At 39.5% G+C, this 20,816-nt stretch overlaps 1 protein-coding gene across 1 annotated transcript in view; it reads left to right on the top strand.

The window, feature by feature from the left end:
- The window catches only part of cblb (Cbl proto-oncogene B, E3 ubiquitin protein ligase), a 75,084-nt gene that overhangs the window by 31,983 nt on the left and 22,285 nt on the right, over nt 1-20,816 (top strand). Inside the window, exons 5-8 of the mRNA XM_033648339.2 lie at nt 6,192-6,348; nt 11,234-11,355; nt 17,783-17,920; nt 19,048-19,135. Of these exons, the coding sequence (XP_033504230.1) occupies nt 6,192-6,348; nt 11,234-11,355; nt 17,783-17,920; nt 19,048-19,135 (505 nt within the window). The remainder of the gene's footprint in view (nt 1-6,191; nt 6,349-11,233; nt 11,356-17,782; nt 17,921-19,047; nt 19,136-20,816) is intronic.

Here is a 20,816-nt window from a genome sequence, read left to right as displayed (position 1 = left end):
TGCGTAGGCCTAGGAAAGGCAGAGAGGCCCCAGAATAGAGCCATACCACCCAATACAATACTGCAAATGGAAATAAAGTTTTCTTTGACTAAAGTGGTCCTGACTGAACTAGGGATCTTGCAGGGTCACTGTTTATAGGACCCACTAGATTTCTTTGAAGATTATTTCCAATCCTGCTCCTGGTGGAAAATATTATGCCAAACTCGCTTTGAGAAATAGGACATATTGACAATTTCTTATGTGTCCATAAAAACATGTACCTCTAGAAATACAAAATAAAACCTTGCATGTTATATGTACATGTGTGTATTATTTTATTTGTCAAATCCTTGGCAGAAGAGTGAATTGAGACAAAAATCCCACCTGAGACTATGTGTTCCTCACTGCAGTTTAGATGTCCACTGTGTTTGCAGCCACTCCAAAGACTAATCTATTATAGATTGTTACAAACCTCAGCTTCCCGTGGTTAGGGGGAGAGGATGGAGGCTCGTCATCAATACTGTGAGAGGACTGCTGGGAGACCCACACCCTGCAAGAACTTGCTAAAGGAGTTTCACCATAAATTACACCTAGTCAAGGTCATACTGAATCATTTAATCAAAGTTGTCCCAGATTTCAGTATAGTCAGGTTCAGCAAATGAGCTAACTATATTACCTACTGTACATTACATGAGCTCTTTGTAATCAAATAACTCTATGTGTAAAATATCTTAATGTTACAAAACACGGTTCATATGTGCAGGATAACCAGCTTCCTCTTGAAGTACCGTTTGCATACACCATTCTTAATACAGCAGCATAATTAATCACTTTATTCTGTGTGTGTGTGTGTGTGTGTGTGTTTGTGTTCCAGTAAGGTGGTGTCAGACACAGCAGTGTGTATGTGAGGCTAATGCATACAGGCGAGTTGATATTAAAGTTGTGGTCGGCCAAGCGTTGAGTTCGTGAGGGCTGTTCCCGTCAGCACTGTGCTGCTTTTTTTGTTGTTGTTGTTTAAAGGCATTGATTACTATCAAAAGGCATTCTGCTGTCATGAAGCATTCAAGTGTGCTGTATTCGCTCTCATTACTCTTTCACTGTCCTTGTAGTGTCTCTTTTCCCTTCTGTCTCCCTCCCTCTCTCTGCTCATTTTCCTCTCCTCTAACTCCGACTGTGTGTTCGTACTAAAAGCTCTTCCAGCTGGTAGCTCAGGAGCTGCTGTGATGTCACCAGCTTGTGTCCAGTTTGGTTTATTTCTGTCATCATCATGGCAGCACAATACAATCAGCTGGCCTTGTAGCACACAGTCTTTGATTGATTTTCTAAACTCCAGCTGTCCATTTCATAATATACCATCTTTGCCTTATTACAGGATTGGCTGTTATGTTATGATTCTAAAATCAAATGTTGCTGTTCATTGTGTTGCACATACGGCTGGGAATCATTTGACATCATCTCATACTGTTTTGAATACAACAATTTAATTTCAGTCGTGATACTGACACATTTGTTGTGATGCCTTACTTTGAGAAATATTTTTAATTTGTTTCTTGATTTAAGACTGTACTTCCTGTCTAGTTAGCAGGAAATGTCACTTTATCACATGTCCTTGCTCTTTTTCGAGGGTTCTGAAAATATCTTCAGTGTAGTGTAAGTTTTGTTAAATGAGGTCTTGTCCATATGTACAAGGTTCTTTGTCGCCTTTTCTGTTCATTTTGGCCTTTTGTTCACATGCAGACTGCATTTCAGGTCACTGAAAATTAGGGATGCACTGAATATTCGGTAACCGAATATATTCGGCCGAATATTGCAAAAAAACACACATTCGGTATTCGGTGGAATAAGTTAAAAGCAAGGCCGAATAATAGCGGCGTTTTGATAACGCAATCAAACGGCGTGCCGTGACGGGCGGAATAAAATGTCGGTAGTGTGGCGATCTGTCCGTCACGACACTCGCATTTGCGACTAAAAATAGTTTTGAGCGAGCAAAATAGGCTTAAATCATTCAGCATGCTGTGCGAGCAGCCTACAGATTTCAACCAGCAGCAGAAACGAAAGGCGAATCCCACCGATTGTGGGTTGAACGGGGGTCACAGACACAGACAGTAACGTTAATGTATTCCTGTCAAATACGGCGGCCATCGGCTTACCGGGCGACGGAGAAGTCGGTTCCAATAATATCCAATTCTTGGTGTCAGGACTGCCCAGAAGTACCTGAACAGCCGAGCCAGCCGAACACAGGTATGTGATGTGTCAGAGGAGAAACGAGCCGTTCACGGCCCACAAACCTCACCGCACTTTAGGGACTGTTCTTTACTTGTCAGGGGAGGAGGGTGGCTGGTTGATTTTTATTTTATTTATTTATTTTATTTTGATCCCCCCAAGTATGAATAAGTCAATAAGTAATTTATTCCATTGAAATATCATTGATGTATTATAGAAAAGTGATTTATCTTTTCATAAATGACAAAAGGCACATCTGTCTCATTTTCACTGTGGTATCATGATACTACTCAGAACCATGATATTTTCATTGGTATCGTACAGTGGGTCCCAATTTTGGTACCGTGACAACACTAATCTGGAGGGGGTTCATCTGCAAAAACTAATGAAAAACTAAACGGTATTCGGTATTCGGTACTTGCTATTCAGCCAAGCGTTTAATAATATTCGGCTTCGGCCACAAATTTTCATTTTGGTGCATCCCTACTGAAAATGGGTCTTTGTAAAACTCTATCCAGGGTAAATATGTTCAGAAACTCTATTTTCAGTATTGATGCAGAGACAGGGAAAACAGAGTTTTTGGATTGTGATGTCGGAGTGTTATCTCCTTTGTGAGGCAAAGGTGTCAGAATGTGCTACAGAGGTCACTGCTCCAGGTAGTATTCTAGTCATAGCTTTTGTTAGACTTCTGATTGGCTGACATTCTCTTCTTCTGCTTCTTCTTCTTCTTCTTCTTCTTCTTCTTCTTCTTCTTCGTGTAGCTTTAGCGTTATCGTTACTGTGTATTGCCGTGTGTTGGTTTGGCATGTGTGGACAGGCATTTTTTTGAGAACGAATAAGGGAAAAACCCAGTTTTCAAAAATATTCATGTCTGTGTGGACTAGGCCTGAACCTTTTGGTATGTCAGAGATGGACAGGTAATGATTTACCGAAAATCAGATGCTTAGTTATTTAACTTGAATGTAATGGTAAAACACTAGAGGCACAAACGGGGATAATCCCAACCCAGCAGCCGCACAAGAACATTTCTGACAAAGCATTTGATAATAACTTTTGGTTCGTGACTCTTTCGTTTCATACAGACTGAAATATTTTTATTTATTTTTATTTTATATCCAGCCCTAGTTGTATATTGTGTTGCAGCAACAACAAAACAATATTAGAATCACATTTAACAATGATCTGATGGATGTAAGGAGCCACTAAGTGTTTATTAGGTTTGTCACAATAATTACATTATCGATTTATTGTATGATATATGGACATGAGCTCGATCATTTTACTGACATTGATATCGCCCGTTGTGTTTACAAGCAGGTTTGTTAACATAAAAATACCACCAATATTTTAGCAAAATGATGCCAGAATCAACATTTTCAGGACCATTTTGGGCACAGCAATTCTGCCTTTTTTTTTAAAAAATTTTTCCTCCATCCTGCCTACTTAATGTGAATCTGGTCAAAATTAAAACAACACTTCAAAGACGACACAGTGTAGCTTACTGGTAGCCTGCATCTACATTTCAGAGATGAAAGAGGCAGTCCTGATAGTTGTAGCTTGCCACCCCCGGCAATGGGCTGAAAAGTCCATTGTTTGTAATTTTACACCTAATAAATCGTCCACTCTCTAAGTCCACCAGCAAACTGCCCTGTTCCCCAGGCTGACCATCCCTGGGAGCGGACTGCAGCACACTGGCTGGATTATGGAAGCGACTGTGATGGTCGCGGAGCTTCTCTAAGTTTGGCTTTTAGTTGCAAGAGGCATCACAATGTTTTGTTTCTGGTGGTCAACTTTTGTATCAAATCTCAAATAAAGTAATTTTGAGCTACTTCTGTGAAAACACTATAATTTTATAGTATATGTACTTTCTTGTATATATTAACAGGTGTTAATTACTTTTTTAAACATATGCTAAAATTTTTTTTTCATGTTCCATTTCTTATGTCTGAGTATTGTTAAAAATTAAAATGTCATTGATCTTTGAAAGGGTGTACTTGTAATTATATTATTATTATGTCAGTGGCATAAAATGGTCTCAAAATGACAGTAATATTGTTTATTGCAATTATTTCTAGGACAATATATTATCCAGCAAAGTTATTGTGACAGGCCTATTGTTAATGTGTTCATCTATATTTTGTATTTAAAATAAGGAAGACAATCATAAGAATAGCAGGAGGGCTTTCAGCTAAGACACGTCTCCACACTCGAATGCTTGTGGCTGAACGGTAAAATTAAAAGCCTGGCGCTCAAACACTGGGTGGGATGAGCAAGGAGGAAATGTTCCCCAAGAGACATTTCTCTTGAGCCTCTGTAAATGTCCTCATAATGGAGCTGCCACTCCTCATTTCAGTCGGCCTTGTGGAGATTCAGGGTTTCACCTTCAGTGGAAACACACATTTATATTTTTGCTGCAGAGCCACATTTGTCATCGTGTCAGTGCAATAACTGAGCTATGGAGCTCACATCAGTTGGCTGATATGGCGACAAAATACACCTTTCATTTTTTTATTTTATACATTCAATAATAAATAATAATATATGTCTTTTTTTCTCATTGTAATGCAATGATAATAGAATAGAAGTATTTGGTGCAAGAGTTTTCTCTGTATTATCTCCACCTCAATAAGGTGCAGCCTCTTGAGATAAAATCATAAAATGAAAACAACAGCATTAATAACATGCTGTGTATGGGGTTTAGGTTTAGCACTAGCTGGGGAACAGATGTAACAGACCTGTGACCATCCCCTTCCTCGCTTATGTACAAAACATGTTGCTTTTTCCAGGAAGGCTTTGTTTAGTGCTACAGTATACACTAATCTCTCTGCAGGTGCCGTTTTCTAATTGAATGAGTCTGTGTTGCTGCCCAGTAACAGTGTTCTTCAGTTTTGTTCTGTTGCTGCAATGGAAGTTTTAATACTTTGTAAGGAATGAAGATAAAATGGTGTGAGATAAACTAGTTGTGTTTTGCACTGAGGTTGCAGATCAGTCACCACAAACATCTGGTAATTTGGCATTTGGCATCACCAACAGATACTTTAATTTCCCACGGCAACTTTCTGTCAGTTGTGATTGAGACACTTCATTCCTCCTCAGTTTGTACCACCAGACTTGAATATCACTAGAGAACGTGTGTTTTTCTTTTCATTGTTTTATCTAATCTAAAGCCAAAAAAAGCTGTATCAGCAGAACAAACATTTCACCTTATCTGTGAGATCTTCAAATCAGCTGTGGATTTGCATTCCTTATCATGCAGTTTTTGTTCTACAGAATCTCTTCCACTCTGTCAAATGTATATTTATATCAGTAAAGATGTGTTGTTTGATTAAATATTTTTTAGTCATACAAGTTGCTGTATCTTCTAGGGGTGTACCGACTTATTGGCCAAACATCATTATCGGCTGAATTCTGCCTTGTTGGCTGCCATTGGCCTACCAGCAAATAAGGTGACGCAGGTGCAATGGCCGATGTTTTTCTGTTGTGTCACATCAATTTTTGCACAGGCTAAAAAGTAGGGACTATAAATTATAAATTGGGACTAATGGTATCGACAAACAGAGATCTTTCCCGCTACACAACAGGATGCAGCAAACCCACTATTGATGGGGACATATGCTGTTTATTCCTTGATAATGCTACATTATGAAATACATATATGTGTTGAAAGCGGCAGGAGGCCAGAAGGTTATTGTTTGCTGTTAGCACTCAGTGGCTAAGCTAACAGAGGTTGCATTGAGATACATTATGATGTGTTCAATTAAAGTTAGAATTGTGCAGCAGTTAATTAAGATTTCTTTGTTTCCCCGGCACTAAGAAGGGGAATAAAGAAAAACAAAAACAATATCAACAGCAACAACAACAGTAAAACATTGGTACTGGATATTAGCCAAAATAATTTAAGCATTGGTATTAGTACTGGCCCTGAATGTGACAATTGGTGAATCCTTGGTGCTTTCACTTTTATGATTCGACTTGTCGCTCTCTTGCAGGACAATAGTGCCGTGGAAAGTATTCCGACAGTGCCTTCACGAAGTGCATCCCATCAGCTCAGGCCTGGAGGCCATGGCTCTCAAATCCACCATCGACCTCACCTGCAACGACTACATCTCTGTGTTTGAGTTCGACATTTTCACACGCCTCTTCCAGGTCAGTCAACATAAAACTACTAAAATGATTTTGACACACATGGTGCATAGCACTTTACTGCTGGTTTGGTTGTGGAGTTTTCATGTAGTGCCTTTAGCTTGTTGTGTTCTTTTTACACATGTCCTCTTTGCGTGGAATATGCGGATTGCATTTTTCAGTCCCCCTTTGAAGCCAGACATGTTGTCAAATTACTGCCAGAAATGACACCCTTCAACATAATATTAGGCATGGCATTTTATTTATAATATATCATGAAAATTGGAGCTTTTTCATACCAGAGTAATAATCTTTTCTGAGAACCCAGAGGACAGACAGAAAACAGAATGCTCGTAAAGTGTGGTGTTGTCATTACATGTGCTAACAAGCAATGCACTTGCGGGTGTAACTCAGTAAGCAGCTCAAACCATCAAATGCGATGTCACTGATGATTTATCATAACCTACTCTAATGAAGAATACAAGATGTGGCAGTGACTATTTAACAGTAAGAAAAAAAATGTATTAGCTGGATTTAGGCAGTCTAAGGCAGTGTTCTTATTTAGGATCCTATTGGCTGAGGGCAGAAGCTCTTCATGAGCCTCTCAGTGCTGGCCTTGGGTAACCAGTATCTTCTTCCTGACCTTAACAGGGGAAAAAAGGCTGCTATTTAATTGGTTCGGATCCTTAATGATTCTCCTGGCCTTATTTTTGCTGTGCCTGGTGTAAACATCCTTCAGTTAAGTTCTGAACGAACCATTCTTTGAAAGGCCTTGAAAGACTTGGTGCTGTCTCCATACCACACAGTCATGTTTCGTGTCAGGATGCTGTTTATGGTGTAAGAATAGCAATTCCTCAGTTTTGATGGGATAATGGAAGTTAGGTATGACCTTCCTAAGGTTAGCCTGATCGAAGTCTCCAGCAACATTTAGCGCAGCATCAGTATTACTGGTCTGTGTGGTTCTTTGCAGACATCCAACAGGGCAGCCTCTGTATTTGCTTATGGTGGAGTGAAGACCCCTGTGATAATGACCAGTGTAAATTCCTTTAGTAAAAAGATGCATTCGGCTGACAATAACTCCAGATCAGGTGAGCAGTAACAAGAAAGTATTTTATATTCCCACTGTCACACCACTTATTAGTCACAATGATGCACACGTCTCCTCCCGTTTCCTGTCAGAGTCCTCTCTCTATAAGATTGGGATTTAGAAAAAAGAGTAAACTGGTTGAATGGTGCTGTCCAGTGTTTAAGGTTTTAGGCAAGTTTAAGTGAAACAAAGGATATTCCACTTCCTGATATCCAGTTGGAAACTGATGCGGGCTCTGAGGTTTATTATCTAATGTCTGTATAGACGAATTCGGCGAGCGATTTGTGTATGCCGCCATCTTGCGGCGGCGCCATTGCTGCGGTGACATGTGTCAGTCATCAGTTCATTATGATGTCAATGTGAACTGACTCTCTACAATGACAGCATCATGAATAGCTGGATTGATGATGTTAGACGGTGGCCTCCGGTAACTGATGAAGGTATCTTAAATGAGTACCGATATTAATTTAGAAATTAATAATTTGTTTGAGCGATAAGCAGGAAAGATTAGAGTAATAGGGAGATAATAGACTGTATCATTAAACACTGTGTAATATAACGTTAGCATATGTTACGTGTGCTGACGTTAGCAAGCTAGCAGCGTGACATTTAATCATTATGGACAGGCTATGTGACTAAAAACAACAACAACATGTGTTTGTGTTTTGTTTTAGGTATTCAAGAATATTTTATTGATTGCCTGGCCTCCAATGACCAAAAAAACAGCAATTACAGGTCTCTGATTGTGGTTCAAATTACCTGAGCTCTGGATGGGTCGGGCAAATTTTACACTGCCTTTTAGACGACCATCACATTATATTGAAGGCGATTAATATTGATCGCCTTCAATATGATGTGATGGTCATATGTCCATAATGATAAAATGTCACCTTGCTAGCTTGCTAACGTCAGCACACGTAACGTATGCTAACGTTATATTACACAGTGTTTAATGATACAGTCTATTATCTCCCTATTACTCTAATCTTTCCTGCTTATCGCTCAAACAAATGATTAATCTCTATATTAATATCAGTACTCATTTAAGATACCTTCATCAGTTACCGGAGGCCAGAGAGTAAGTTCACACTGACAGCATAATGAATTGATGACTGACACGTCACCGCAGCAATGGCGCTGCCGCAAGATGGCGGCATACACTAATCGCTTGCCGAATTCGTCTATATTGGCTAGCAGGATGCTTGATAGAGAAGATCCATGTGGCTAGGATTGCAGCCGGCGTTTTATTCCTCCACGCTTGCCTCAGTGCCTTCTCTGATGTAGAAATGTATGCACAGACAAATGCACACATGATCATGCTTCTCAATAGCCCTTTTTCCACTACACAAAAAAACACTAACAATTAGCATTCACTCCCGGGTCACGGGTATTTATCGGCTCCAGCTCCCATCAACCTCCACTGGCAGTGATGGAAGTACAACACAGGGGTGGACATGCTAATTTTAGCTAATTTCTGTCTGTCTCTGTCCAAGCAGCACTCCAACATCGCACCAAATTAGTCAGCAGAGTTTGAAAGAGATCTGAATAGATAAGGAAGTAACCACTGCAACATTTCCACTGGCCTCCATGCTGCATGCCACTGTTTACTAACCTGTTTTCCAGCTTATCCATGATGTTTTATGTTTTATTTAAATACCAGTAAAACACACACACACACACACACACACACACAGAATGGCATACTCATCTGCTGCAAAGCCTTTTTTTTAGCATGTTTTCCCATGTTTAAAAAACATTACTTTTGGTGTAAAAAGGTAAATGTCCACTTTTTCCATTTGGAAACCTCGACCAGGTTTTGACAACCTCACCAGGTTGTCTTATGTTACCATTTTTTAATATAAATGCAAAAGGTATAGCTTAAAGAGCATAAATTATTATAAATTACCACACATTTTGTGGAACTGCCGGAGAGGCGACTAAATCGTTCCGCGTGTACGCCTAGAGTGGTTGAGGAAAGGTTTCCAGACTTCACAAAAATCAGCAGACATCTCAGCTTAGCCACTTGAGTGATGTGCTATAATACTTTCCACCCATTTAGAGAGAAGTGACAGCTTGGCAGATTTCCATTGAATCAACACTAACCTTCGTGCCAGTGTCAGACTGTACACCTGAGTGTAAACTCTCTCTGAGCTACTCCAAATACTGCTTATCCTGGATCTGGTCCTATCTCCTTATTAGAAATATTGTAGAGTTTTTTTAAAGATGGCATATCAAATTGATAACAGAGTTGGACAGCACCAAATGTGGTACAGAGTGGCCATATCTGAACCTGGGCTCATCTGTGCTAGAAATAATCTTAAAATTCTGATTCATTGCTGACTTTTCCTGAGCCCATGGGTGGTCAATGTGCATAATAGGGCAGAATAGTCTATTAAAGTAAATGTAGTCTTGTGTAGTTGTTGCCGCTGACTGACTGTGTAACCTGTGTGGCAGTCAAGGCAGTTAGCTGTGGTCAACCTCATGTCCCTGCCCTGGTTGATTCACTGGTTAGGAGTCCTGTTAAGAGGCAGAGCAAGGATCAGAGGCTCCACATTATTCATCATAAGTGCATACATGTGTGTCAACTAGTTGTAGGTCATGTGACAGCTTCTGCTCTCATTAAAATTGACAAAATGATTTAACTCATATAACACAAATGTGTGATCTGACCATTAAGGACAGAGTGAGAGGGGTGTTTTAACTTGCTTTGCTTTCCACTCTGTGTCAGACTCAGTAGTTAGTGGAGTTTTTTTTTTTTTTTTTAAATTTGGCTGCGCGTGCCTCCTTGGGCCGGGCCACTGTCCAGTTTACAGCTCAAATCAACAAACTCACAGAGTGGTCAGGGCTTGGCTCCACTGCCATTTCAGCCCGAAGGCCAGTAATTCCAGTATCCATTAGTTTTTTTTCCTCTGCCAATCCAGCTACACAGTAAGGGCAACAGAGCATTGTGCCTGGTGAGCTCCAGCTAACAGGCAGGTGAATGTTGTGGCATTTGCCTCTACCTTGGAGCCAACTGGCAGTCTCACTGAAGACCTCCAAACACAATGCCCCACAGCGTTTTGGTCTTAATTCAGAGATTGGATGTAAACAGCTCATCTGTCAGTGGCAATGTACATTTTTTTTTTTAGATGAATTTGTGCTCAGTTTTTTTTTATTTAAACGTTAGCAGCAAGTGTGATTGTCATTCAGGAAAAACACATTTAAGCTAGCCAGCCATTAACAGATGAACTGTTATTTTCTCTTGACTATGTTTTAAAAAATAAACTGTGGGTCCTGGAATTAATTGGAATATAACATAACTAGGAGTGTTGTGTGCATGAGCGCATGCGGGCTCACTGGCCAGTCACAACCAAGTTAGGTAAGCTTGTGCTTACATTAAAGGCTGCACTGTAGCCTATTTTGTCGCTACTGTTGTGGCAGTAAAACCGTGGATAAAACCCCTGGCAAAATGATTTATTTCACTATCAGAATTTGACCAGTTCGGTCTGATAACATTTGGAAAGTCCAGAAGAGTCACCCAAATTAGTTCTTTTATCCCCATTCAAGTTAGCATGGTCTAAACCTCAAACGAGACTGTCGTATGCTCAACCTGAAACTCCTAGTTGTTGAGCTGCTCTGCATTCTCCCTCAATTGGTTTGTTACTTACTAACTTGATGACAGCCAGAGAATTCAGATTCAGCCAAGTCAGTATACTATGATATTACTATTTACTATTTATTTGAGGCAAAACACTGACTCAATGTAACTTCATGCTGATAATATGAAAAAAATAATACATGTTAATCTGTTTCATTAAAACAACTTTGACTGGTCTTTTTCAGCCGTGGGGATCAATTCTGAGGAACTGGAATTTCCTGGCGGTGACACACCCTGGCTACATGGCCTTCCTTACATATGATGAAGTCAAGGCCCGACTGCACAAGTACATCAACAAGCCTGGCAGGTAGGGTAACTATTTTGGTACCTAAAATTTGATGTCAGAGTATTTCTCTATGACATTACATATCAAGACTACATGAGCAGCAAGCAAAGTTAAAGTTAGAAAATAAATATTCTTAGTTGATTTAGAATGCTGTTAATCATATTGGCATACATATGATACGCTGTGAAAAGCAATAGAAAGCATCAAATAACATAGTAATAAGTTAAACGGTAACAGGAATGTTTCAACCCAACATGAAATTAAATGGAAGCTTTATTTAAGCGGAACACTGATGAGGTATTAATAGAGCTGAGGAATAGAGTGGCTCAGGGCTGTGTCCAAAAGTTTCTGTAACTTTATGAAACCAATAATTGTTTACACCCACCTCACACTGATTGGCCAGTTGTGTGGCAGTGAGGAAGTAAGTAGGGTTTAAGCATCTCTCTGAAACTAACTTTTTATGCCTCCACGCCGGTGATGGCCAGCAATATGTTTTCAGGTTGTTCGTCCATCTGTCCACATGTATGTATATGTGTACGTGTGATTTTGATCACAGTTTAATGGTGAAAAACTTGGACTGTTTGGGTAATTTGAACCCTTCTGCTGGTCACCTACAGCTTCTCCGTTGTTATCTCCACCAGGTGAAAGCCTGAAGAGGATCATGCATTTGGTCGTGTGTGTGTGTGTGTGTGTGTGTGTGTGTGTGTGTTTGTGTGTGTGTGTGTGTACATCTGTGAGTGTGTGTATCTGTCTGTCTGCAGCTAACCTCGAAAACTACCGGACCAATCTGCCCAATATTTTGCGTGCGCATGTATAACTGCTCAAGGACCTTTCATGGTTACAGTGATTCACAATTGCTGAAAAATCTGTTTTATATCGTCATTGACTGCTGACTCCTCACTCCTCTTAAATGGATGGTAGGGGCCGCAAGTAATCAACAAAAGCATGTAGCAAAAAGCATTTGCAGAAATTGTGTCATTTCGCAAACAAGAAGCCCTAGCATCTGTTTCAAGACAGGCTGTGGCCTTCATCATGGCTAAAAACTGACATCCATAGACAAGTTTGTGCTCATGTTAAAGTGGAGCATCTGCAAATTATTTTCACTAAAGTTATGCACGATACAAGATGAAAAAAATTGCCCTTGCTGTTATTTTACCTGCCATTATGACTGTAAAGACCAAAACACACCAGCGGCAAATGCCAAGCATTGCAAAATATGGCTGTATTATTTTCGACGTACAACCCCACACCAGCAGCTGCTAGACATACAGATCTTTCAGTAAAAGTAGTAATAATTTTGCGTGGTCATCTGTTGACAAGCTGCAGTGAAACACATCCATTGTGTGCTAGGGGTGACACTTGACACGCATTAGATGATGCGCTGCACAGCCACGTCGCTGGTATGTTTTCAGCTTTAGGGAGCCTAGAGGGCTCCACCGGGTGCTGCTGCACCACATGCATTGTCTAGTGAGGCCGCGATCAGCGCCGCCTGGCGGATATCTGCGCTCTACTGAGTGCACTTTTCTAGTTATCTAGTGCAGACACACAGCCAGGTCTGAAAGTCAATGTCTGTCTCAGGATCCAGTTTTCAGGGATAAAACCATTGATCTCCTCTGCACATATGCTCATGAATATTTACAACCTTGGTTGCCGTAGCAAATAGCCTTAGAGCACTGGCTTAAAGGCAACAAATATCAGTCAGAAATAAAGAATGTTTTTGACTTTACCAAATTTGCATTTAGGATTATGTGTGTCATAAACAGGTCATGCTTTACTGTCACACCTCTGAGCCGCAGTCTGAAAAACCTTCCCTAAGCTACTTATTACTGTCATATATATTCATAAAACATGTCACATATTTGTTTTAAAGCTTATGATAGCAGCAGTGTGCACGTATATGGTCCCTAAACACAGCAAGAATCAGTGAAGGAAATCCAGCTGGCCTGGATCAGTTTAAACAACAGCAGAATTATGAAAGAAAAGTGAAAAACTGTGAGAACATCAAAAAGAAAGTCAGATGCTATGTAAAAATGCAGTAAGTCATTTTATAATAGAGTTTACTCAACCTTTTTGGAAAACAAATTTTGCAATAATATGGATTAAGTGCTTGTGTGTGTTGAGGCAAAAGCCTACATGCTGATCTCCAAAATGAATGCTGGCAAGCTGTGTTTGGTTTGGTGGCAATCTTAAGGGTTTTTTCCCTCCACGTGGCAAGTTCCTGGTGGGGGGAAGAAAGTAGCTTGAAAAAATACCTTTAAAAACAGTGCTAATTCATTGCGAGCAGCTCATATAGCCTTGAGCTGAGCCATGCATGCCCTGTGATTAGGCGGTCTTGCGTGGCGGCATGGTAGAGCAGAGCAGATAATGACAGGACAGGAAACGTGTGTGTGTGTGTGTGTGTGTGTGTGTGCGTGTGGTGTAAGTGAGCATGGAAGGGGCTTAAATGTGTCTGTGTGTCTGACTATGCAAATGTATAGTATGCTGATCACAGAGTGAATCATGCAGATGCCATTGTTATGAACCAACACTGGATCAAACACACACAGCTGTGTGGGGGAGGGCGGTCATATGTCATGTTACCACTTCAACTCACTCAGGCACACACTCAAACACACACACAGGCCCACACTACACCACAAAGACACACACCCACTTCTGTTTATGCAGTTGGGATAAGCCAGATCTTACAGATTGGTGAAAAATGATCATATCTCAGTTAAACATTAACACCAAACGTGGTTATCACACTGAGAGTGATGATAAAGCAATTGTAATGCATGTGGGACTGCATGTGTGATTATCATGTAGGCAGGCAGGCAGACTTTCTATCCTCAGCAGAGCTCTTACCGTGAGAGAGGAAACCTTAATCTTATTAACATCAGTAAAACAGTCTGAAATTCTCAAACTGCCTTCCCACATCTCTTCTCAGTCAAAGCCCTGGTGGATTTAGCTTGGTGCCTTTGTTGCTGGTAGAGGTGGGATCATACTGTGGTCAAGGCTCGCTCTAAGCCCAGTACTCATACTGAACTGAATTTATAATACCTCCTCTTTCTCATTTCCACATCTTTTTCACGTTCAGATTGTTCCACCTCGTGCTGAGCTCTTCCCTTTGTATTCAGCTATGATTTGCACGAGGAAATCACAAAAGCTTGAAAGAAGCAGCAGAAGCTCCATTTTTTGTTGCAGTTTAGTTTTATATAAAAGCCAAAGGTAGAAAGTTCATATTTCACCATAGAAAAAAAAAACATTGTTTTCTTGGTTATTTGGTTATTGGCTCATTTCTCATTGATTGAAGCGGGTGAGTTGTAATGATCTCATTTGTTGTACCCCCCAGCGGTCACTCAGGTGTAACTGATCACATCAGGTCTTTGCAATTGAATCATGAGGCTATTTCTAAAAGGCTGTTAGCGTTATTTCTAGGGATAGACTCGCCATGGCTGTTGATGAAATGATCAGGGTTGAAAGTAGGCTGGTATGGTCTGGTACTCTTTACCACTCATATATTCAGTGTCAGTACACAGTACTGGACAGAGGGGACAACAGCTGCCTGCCTGCCTTAGCCAGTTTGGTAAAGCTGGAAAAATATTCACAGATTTAAAGTGCCTGGATCAATAACTCACAAGCGAAACTTTTTTAAAACACAATGACACCTCCGTCTTGTAGCATTTTGTGTTTCTGTTTTTGTGTAGCCTAAATGTTGTATGTATGCGTTTTGTGGGATGTGCTATGGTGAATACACATTTTTATACATGTCTTAATGACATATTCATATTTGTATTTGTATTCATACTTCGTATTCTAGCCATAATGACATAAACAACATGCTACATTTCATCAAAACACAGCCACTGGCTGTGAGACACGTGCGCAGGGACCATCTACAAAGTGCAACACAAAAAAGAGATAATACGAAATAATCAATAACTTTACTCTTAAACAGTGTAGTGTCACCAAAATCATTTTGGAGAATTTTTATTGAAAAAAAAAAAATCACTTTTATAGACCTACAGTGTGCCCAAATATTCAATAACTTTGCTCTTAGAAAGTTGTTTTTTATGTTCTTAAAATTCAAGGACAGAGATTTCTAAACTATTGGACTGTTTTTGATGAATTTAGTGTACAAACAACAAAACATTGTTCTCATTTTTGATAATTTTGTCAAAATTCAGGAATTATTCTGTGGCACTTACACCATTTAAATTATTTGCTACATATGATGGCAAGTGTTTTATTTTCTGTCTACACCATACCAGCATTAAAAAACTGAGTATTAGTTTTATGGATGCATGAAACTGGGGGCCAGAGCAGAAACATGGAGCAATAGAGGTTGGGGTAGTAACACCGGCATGAACCTAAATCCACTTTCACCCCTGGAAATAATCCTGAAAAGTGCCAGCAAATGCAAATGTCCTTCCTCAAATAAGCCAAATCTGAAAGCCCATTACGTTTTCAAAGATAATTCAAAGAATGAGTTTTTATCTCTATATTTGCACCCAATAATCACGTAAAGTCTTTCCAAGGACAGAGCTGAAGCTTCATTTGTCCTAAAGAGGACTCAATCTATCTTTTCTTCTTAAACCACTAAAAGCCCCCACACACACAATCACACGCAACATAGCAGCAATAGTTATAGAGGTCTGACTGCAGTGTGTCCCACATAGTGGTTTTATATTTTCAATTTAGCAGAAGGGGATTTTCAGTCACACCATATACAAATGGTGAAACTAAAAAGACTTAGAGTTTGCTTTATTTGTTGAGGCAGTTGTTTGAATGCATCTCAACCACTCTGCTGTGTATGATTATAATTAACAGCGTTTTTCCTACATGAATTTAGCCGTGGTGCTGCATTGTTGCTAAATGATAAGCACTGCTGCTGTATAAAAATCTCCCCATACACAGTTAACTTGCTATCTTTACTGTAAGCTGCAAGACTTAGGGATGAGCAAGATTTATAAACTGAACACCCCCTGATAAGGATCCTGCAATCTATCGGCCACCGATCAGTATCGGACAATATTTGTTCTAAATAGTTTAAAGGTCGATTAGAGGAGCCAATTAGATGACCAAAAAAACACAAGAGACACTTTTCTACATACAATTTTTTTTTTTTACTGTGACAAACTAGCTCACACTGATTTGATTTCACAGATACATTGATGGTTTGAATGTTGCTATTTATGTCCTGCTCACCTGCCTGTCCAGATGCACTTCTGTAGAGGCTGCGATACACTCAGCTATTGACATATAATTTTGCATCTTAATGTATACCAGCTCTTTCTCATCTGCATTTCTCCAGGATTTAAGATGTTTTGTCTCCGTGACTGGAAACACAGGGTTGAGTAGGAGAGACTGAGGGCGACTGTAGCAGTTTTTGGTTATGATGTCATTACTCAAAAATATCTTGAACTATTTGGATACATTTTTTTATCAAGGTAACTTGTATCTGTGTTCTACATGTTAACAATCATTATTTGTTTGTACAAGCAATGTTTAGCCCCTTTTCCACTGCATAAAAAAACCTGCTAACATCTGTTTTTTTAATATAACAAGAAAGGTTATTATTGGCATTCACACCCAGATCAAATGATTCAGCAGTGGTCATGGGTATTTATCGGTTCCGGCTTTGACAGAAACACAACATGAGGGTGAACATGCTAATTTTACCGACGAGATGCAATGACTTGCCACTACAAAATACTGTCCATCTCTGCCCGAACTATGCTCAAACATCAATCCAAATTCATGTGCATTGAGTTTGAAAGAGAGAGATATATAAAAAGAAGTAACCACTGTAAAGTTTTCACAGGCCTTCACACTGCTTTCTGCTGTTTACTAACCTGTTTTCTGGCCTGTGAGTGAGGTTGATCGAAATACGGCAAAAAGACTTCAGCACCGCTGTTGAAAAAAATCCAAGGCGGACACACTGATTAAACATGTTGAATCCCATGTCGACCTGATCTTTGAAAAGAGTGCCCTTTGCAAAACAAAATACTTTTATTTATGTAGCACATTTTATTGCATGTAAATTCAACATACTTAATTTTTAAATGCCTACAACAACAAAGAGTACAAAATAAAACCATGAACAAAATCTAGCAAGGGTGGCAGCAGAAAATACAGGACAATAAAATCTTATCTGTCGTTATGGTCATATAATTATGATTCAGCTTAAAGTCAATAAACATATTAATAAGTAGCTTATTTATGACTAGTCAAAGTTTGATAAGGATGTTATGCTGTTAACATTTATTGAAAAACACTTTTTATATTAAAAGTTAATTGCAGCAGTTCACTCACAGCTCTTTGAGTCTTCTGCATATATTTTCACAGGAACCTTTACATTCAAATGTTGTATTGCTTTAGCATTGTTATTTAAAGTTTGGTACATGTTTTGTTTAGCAGCCTGTGTGTGTGAACCGTGCACGTCTGTCCTGTCTGTCTCCAACAGTTACATCTTCAGACTGAGCTGTACACGGCTGGGCCAGTGGGCCATTGGCTATGTGACTAATGATGGCAACATACTGCAGACCATCCCCCACAACAAACCGCTGTTCCAGGCCCTCATTGATGGCTACAGAGAGGGCTTGTACGTAACCTATCACACACTCACACACTCACACACTCTCTCTCTCTATCTCTCTCTAGCTCACTCGCTGTTTGTATATTGATCAGCTGTGCTAAACTATCCACTGTGTATCCGCTGTATCCAAATGAGAAACTGTCTCAATCAGTCATGTCTGATTTGCATAGTTTTTAAATGTTTCTCTGCAGAGCGCACTGTAGTGCCTCTTTTCTGAAAGCCACTTCCTAGATGAAACAAGGTGTTTCTTTTGTCTCAGACAGACGAGAGGATGTCTTTGAGCCTCAAGTCGTTTTGCGAGACCATCTGTTTCTATCGTACCTGATAATCTGACAGGCCCCCAGACAAATCAAACAAGCTTCCCTCCATTTAGTGTGCGGCGTCTCGCTTCCCTCAGCCATCAACTGCAGCTGGCTGGGGCTCTTCAAGGAGCGGCGTGTCTTCTTTCAAGTCCACTGTAGCCAGAGAGAGATGGGGGAGGAGGGGGGGATCCTGTTTGAAGCACCTCTGTTTTTGATCAAGCAGGGAGACCCCAGCAACTCTGGGGGAAGTTAAGCTCTCATCAGACGCTCTTTCAAATGTCAGTCATGATGGTAGTAATTAATCAGGCTTGTAAATGCAGAATTAATTTGCAAAATGGGCTTCAATTGGAAAAGAGTTTAAGTTTAGTTCTGTAATAATTGCTGATGGCTATATTGTACTTTTTATTCCATACAGAGAGATATTACTAACTCATATGTTTTTTAATTTAAGACTTCTAGTGTTTTTCAATCATTTAACTTCTGCTCATAATTTATGTGTCAGTCAGACATCAGGATTAATTTAAAACTGTTACTACAAGAGCTCCCATTGCCGCTAGTGGTTCTAATTGCTACTCATTGTAAGGATTTTTGTTTCATCATATTTTAGCACATAATGTGAAACATATCTATGGGTTATTTACACATTTACATGTGTAAAATATCATATATGTAACATGTAAAAATCCCTTAAGTGCAGTAAGTAAAATTCATATTTGATAACCTCTTAGAGGACATGACTAATAAAACATGACTTAAATCAATAAGTCGTGCAGATGTCTTGCTGTGTGTTTGTGACTGTTAGCTTGCTGAAACTTTTTGTCTCATTTGCAGCTACTTGTTCCCCGATGGTCGCAGTTACAATCCTGACCTCACTGGTTTATGTGAGCCGACGCCTCATGATCACATCAAAGTGACACAAGTGGGTTTGTGTGTGTGTGTGTGTGTGTGTATGTATGACTGAAAACACACCTCATCTGAATAAGCAGAGTAATGTTAATGATTCCCAGTGGTCATGGAATTTCTTAGCCTCACAGAGCCAGAATACATCTTGTAGGCTCAGTTTTCCTTATGACATTTAAGGGTGGAAAATGCTCACTGAGAACTGACTGAATTTGACCAAATATGTTGCGGTATGCTCAGTATGCAGTGTTTAGAAAATTATATGAAATATGTTATGAAATGAAACAGATTTTTGTGTAAAGTTAGGCTGAAAGTTGATGATCTTTCCAGAATTGCCACCACATATTTCCTTTTCCTTTGATGTTCCTTTGCCTCCACATGGTGTTTCTAATAGCATTTACTAGAATGTTGTAAAACAACCAATCAGACCAGAGGAGCCTTTATCACAACTGTCAGTCATGTCAATAATTGCCTGTGAATTGTGGTCAAACTAGGCAGGGCTGATCAAATATAAATCAGGATTTTGTCACTGCATTTCCTATTTTTCACCTCAGATGTTTTCAGAAACATATTTTAGTGTACTGTTTAGCTGTAAATAACAAATTTTATTTGTTTCTCTCTTTTACATTGCACCTATTTGTATTTCAAGAGTGAAACTGTCTGTGCAAACATTGTTCCATTGTTGTATACACATCTAGCAATCATAGCTTAATGAAAGAGGACAAAACAGGAGAAAGAGAAATCTGGGCTGGAACCAAAAGGAAGGGAGGATGAGGGAAATGCGTCAACATCCAGACCTCTGCCACAGAGACCAAGTTCACTGACAGTGTCTTTTTAGAGAGCCTCAGATAATAAAAATATCCAGGTATATAGTAGCCTAGTGAAATGAATATTTTAGTCAAATCAGATCTTCAGCATTGCTTAATGTTACATTTTCAAACTGTAACTGGTCATCATTAGCTTTTCCCTTCATAAAACAAAAAATTGCCACATTTAATAATATAACAGATCGTATTGTATCATATTGATATTGATATGGGGGATTCTGGCTCTGTATTACTTGGTATCAGATCAAAACCAACTTTTGTGCTATTGCCACCCTTACTGGTTGGTGGGCGGCTCTCATGTTTCCAACTCGGCGGCCGGGTCACAAATGTTCTCGTTTTACAGCTAAACAACTTATATATGTTTCCAAAAACATTTGAGGTGAGACATAAAGAATGCCGTAACAGAATCTTGATTCATATATGATCAGCACTGTCTAGTTTTAAAGTTTGACCACAGTTTACAAGTAGTGATTGACCTGGCTGACATTAGAGAGTCCTCGGCTCTGCTTGGTTGTATTTGTTGACATACGATAATGCCTTTGGAAGCACTAAGGGGAGGAGGCAGAGCAGTATGATTATTTTTTTTTACAGATAATCTGTCCCGTGCTACTGTCAGGTTGTAGTGACAGTGCCAGCAAATATAATAAACAGTTATTGTTATTGAAGTTACCAACTGTAGTTGTAATGTTGTCTCAAGCTAATTTTTATTGGCTTGACCAAATGATAGTGTGTGAAGAGAAAATGATAGGCTGCTGCTGTGTGACTGGGAATTTCTGATAAGATGATATTTTTAGAAGTGTATTCCAAACAGGGAAGTCAGTAAATATTAGGGGATTTTGCAGACGGGTAACATACATTGTCATATGATTTGTT

This window comes from Epinephelus lanceolatus, chromosome 11, assembly GCF_041903045.1.
Source record: "Epinephelus lanceolatus isolate andai-2023 chromosome 11, ASM4190304v1, whole genome shotgun sequence".
NCBI lineage: Eukaryota > Metazoa > Chordata > Actinopteri > Perciformes > Serranidae > Epinephelus > Epinephelus lanceolatus.
Note: the sequence above shows the minus strand (reverse complement) of the source record. Positions and strands in the feature narration are given on the sequence as shown.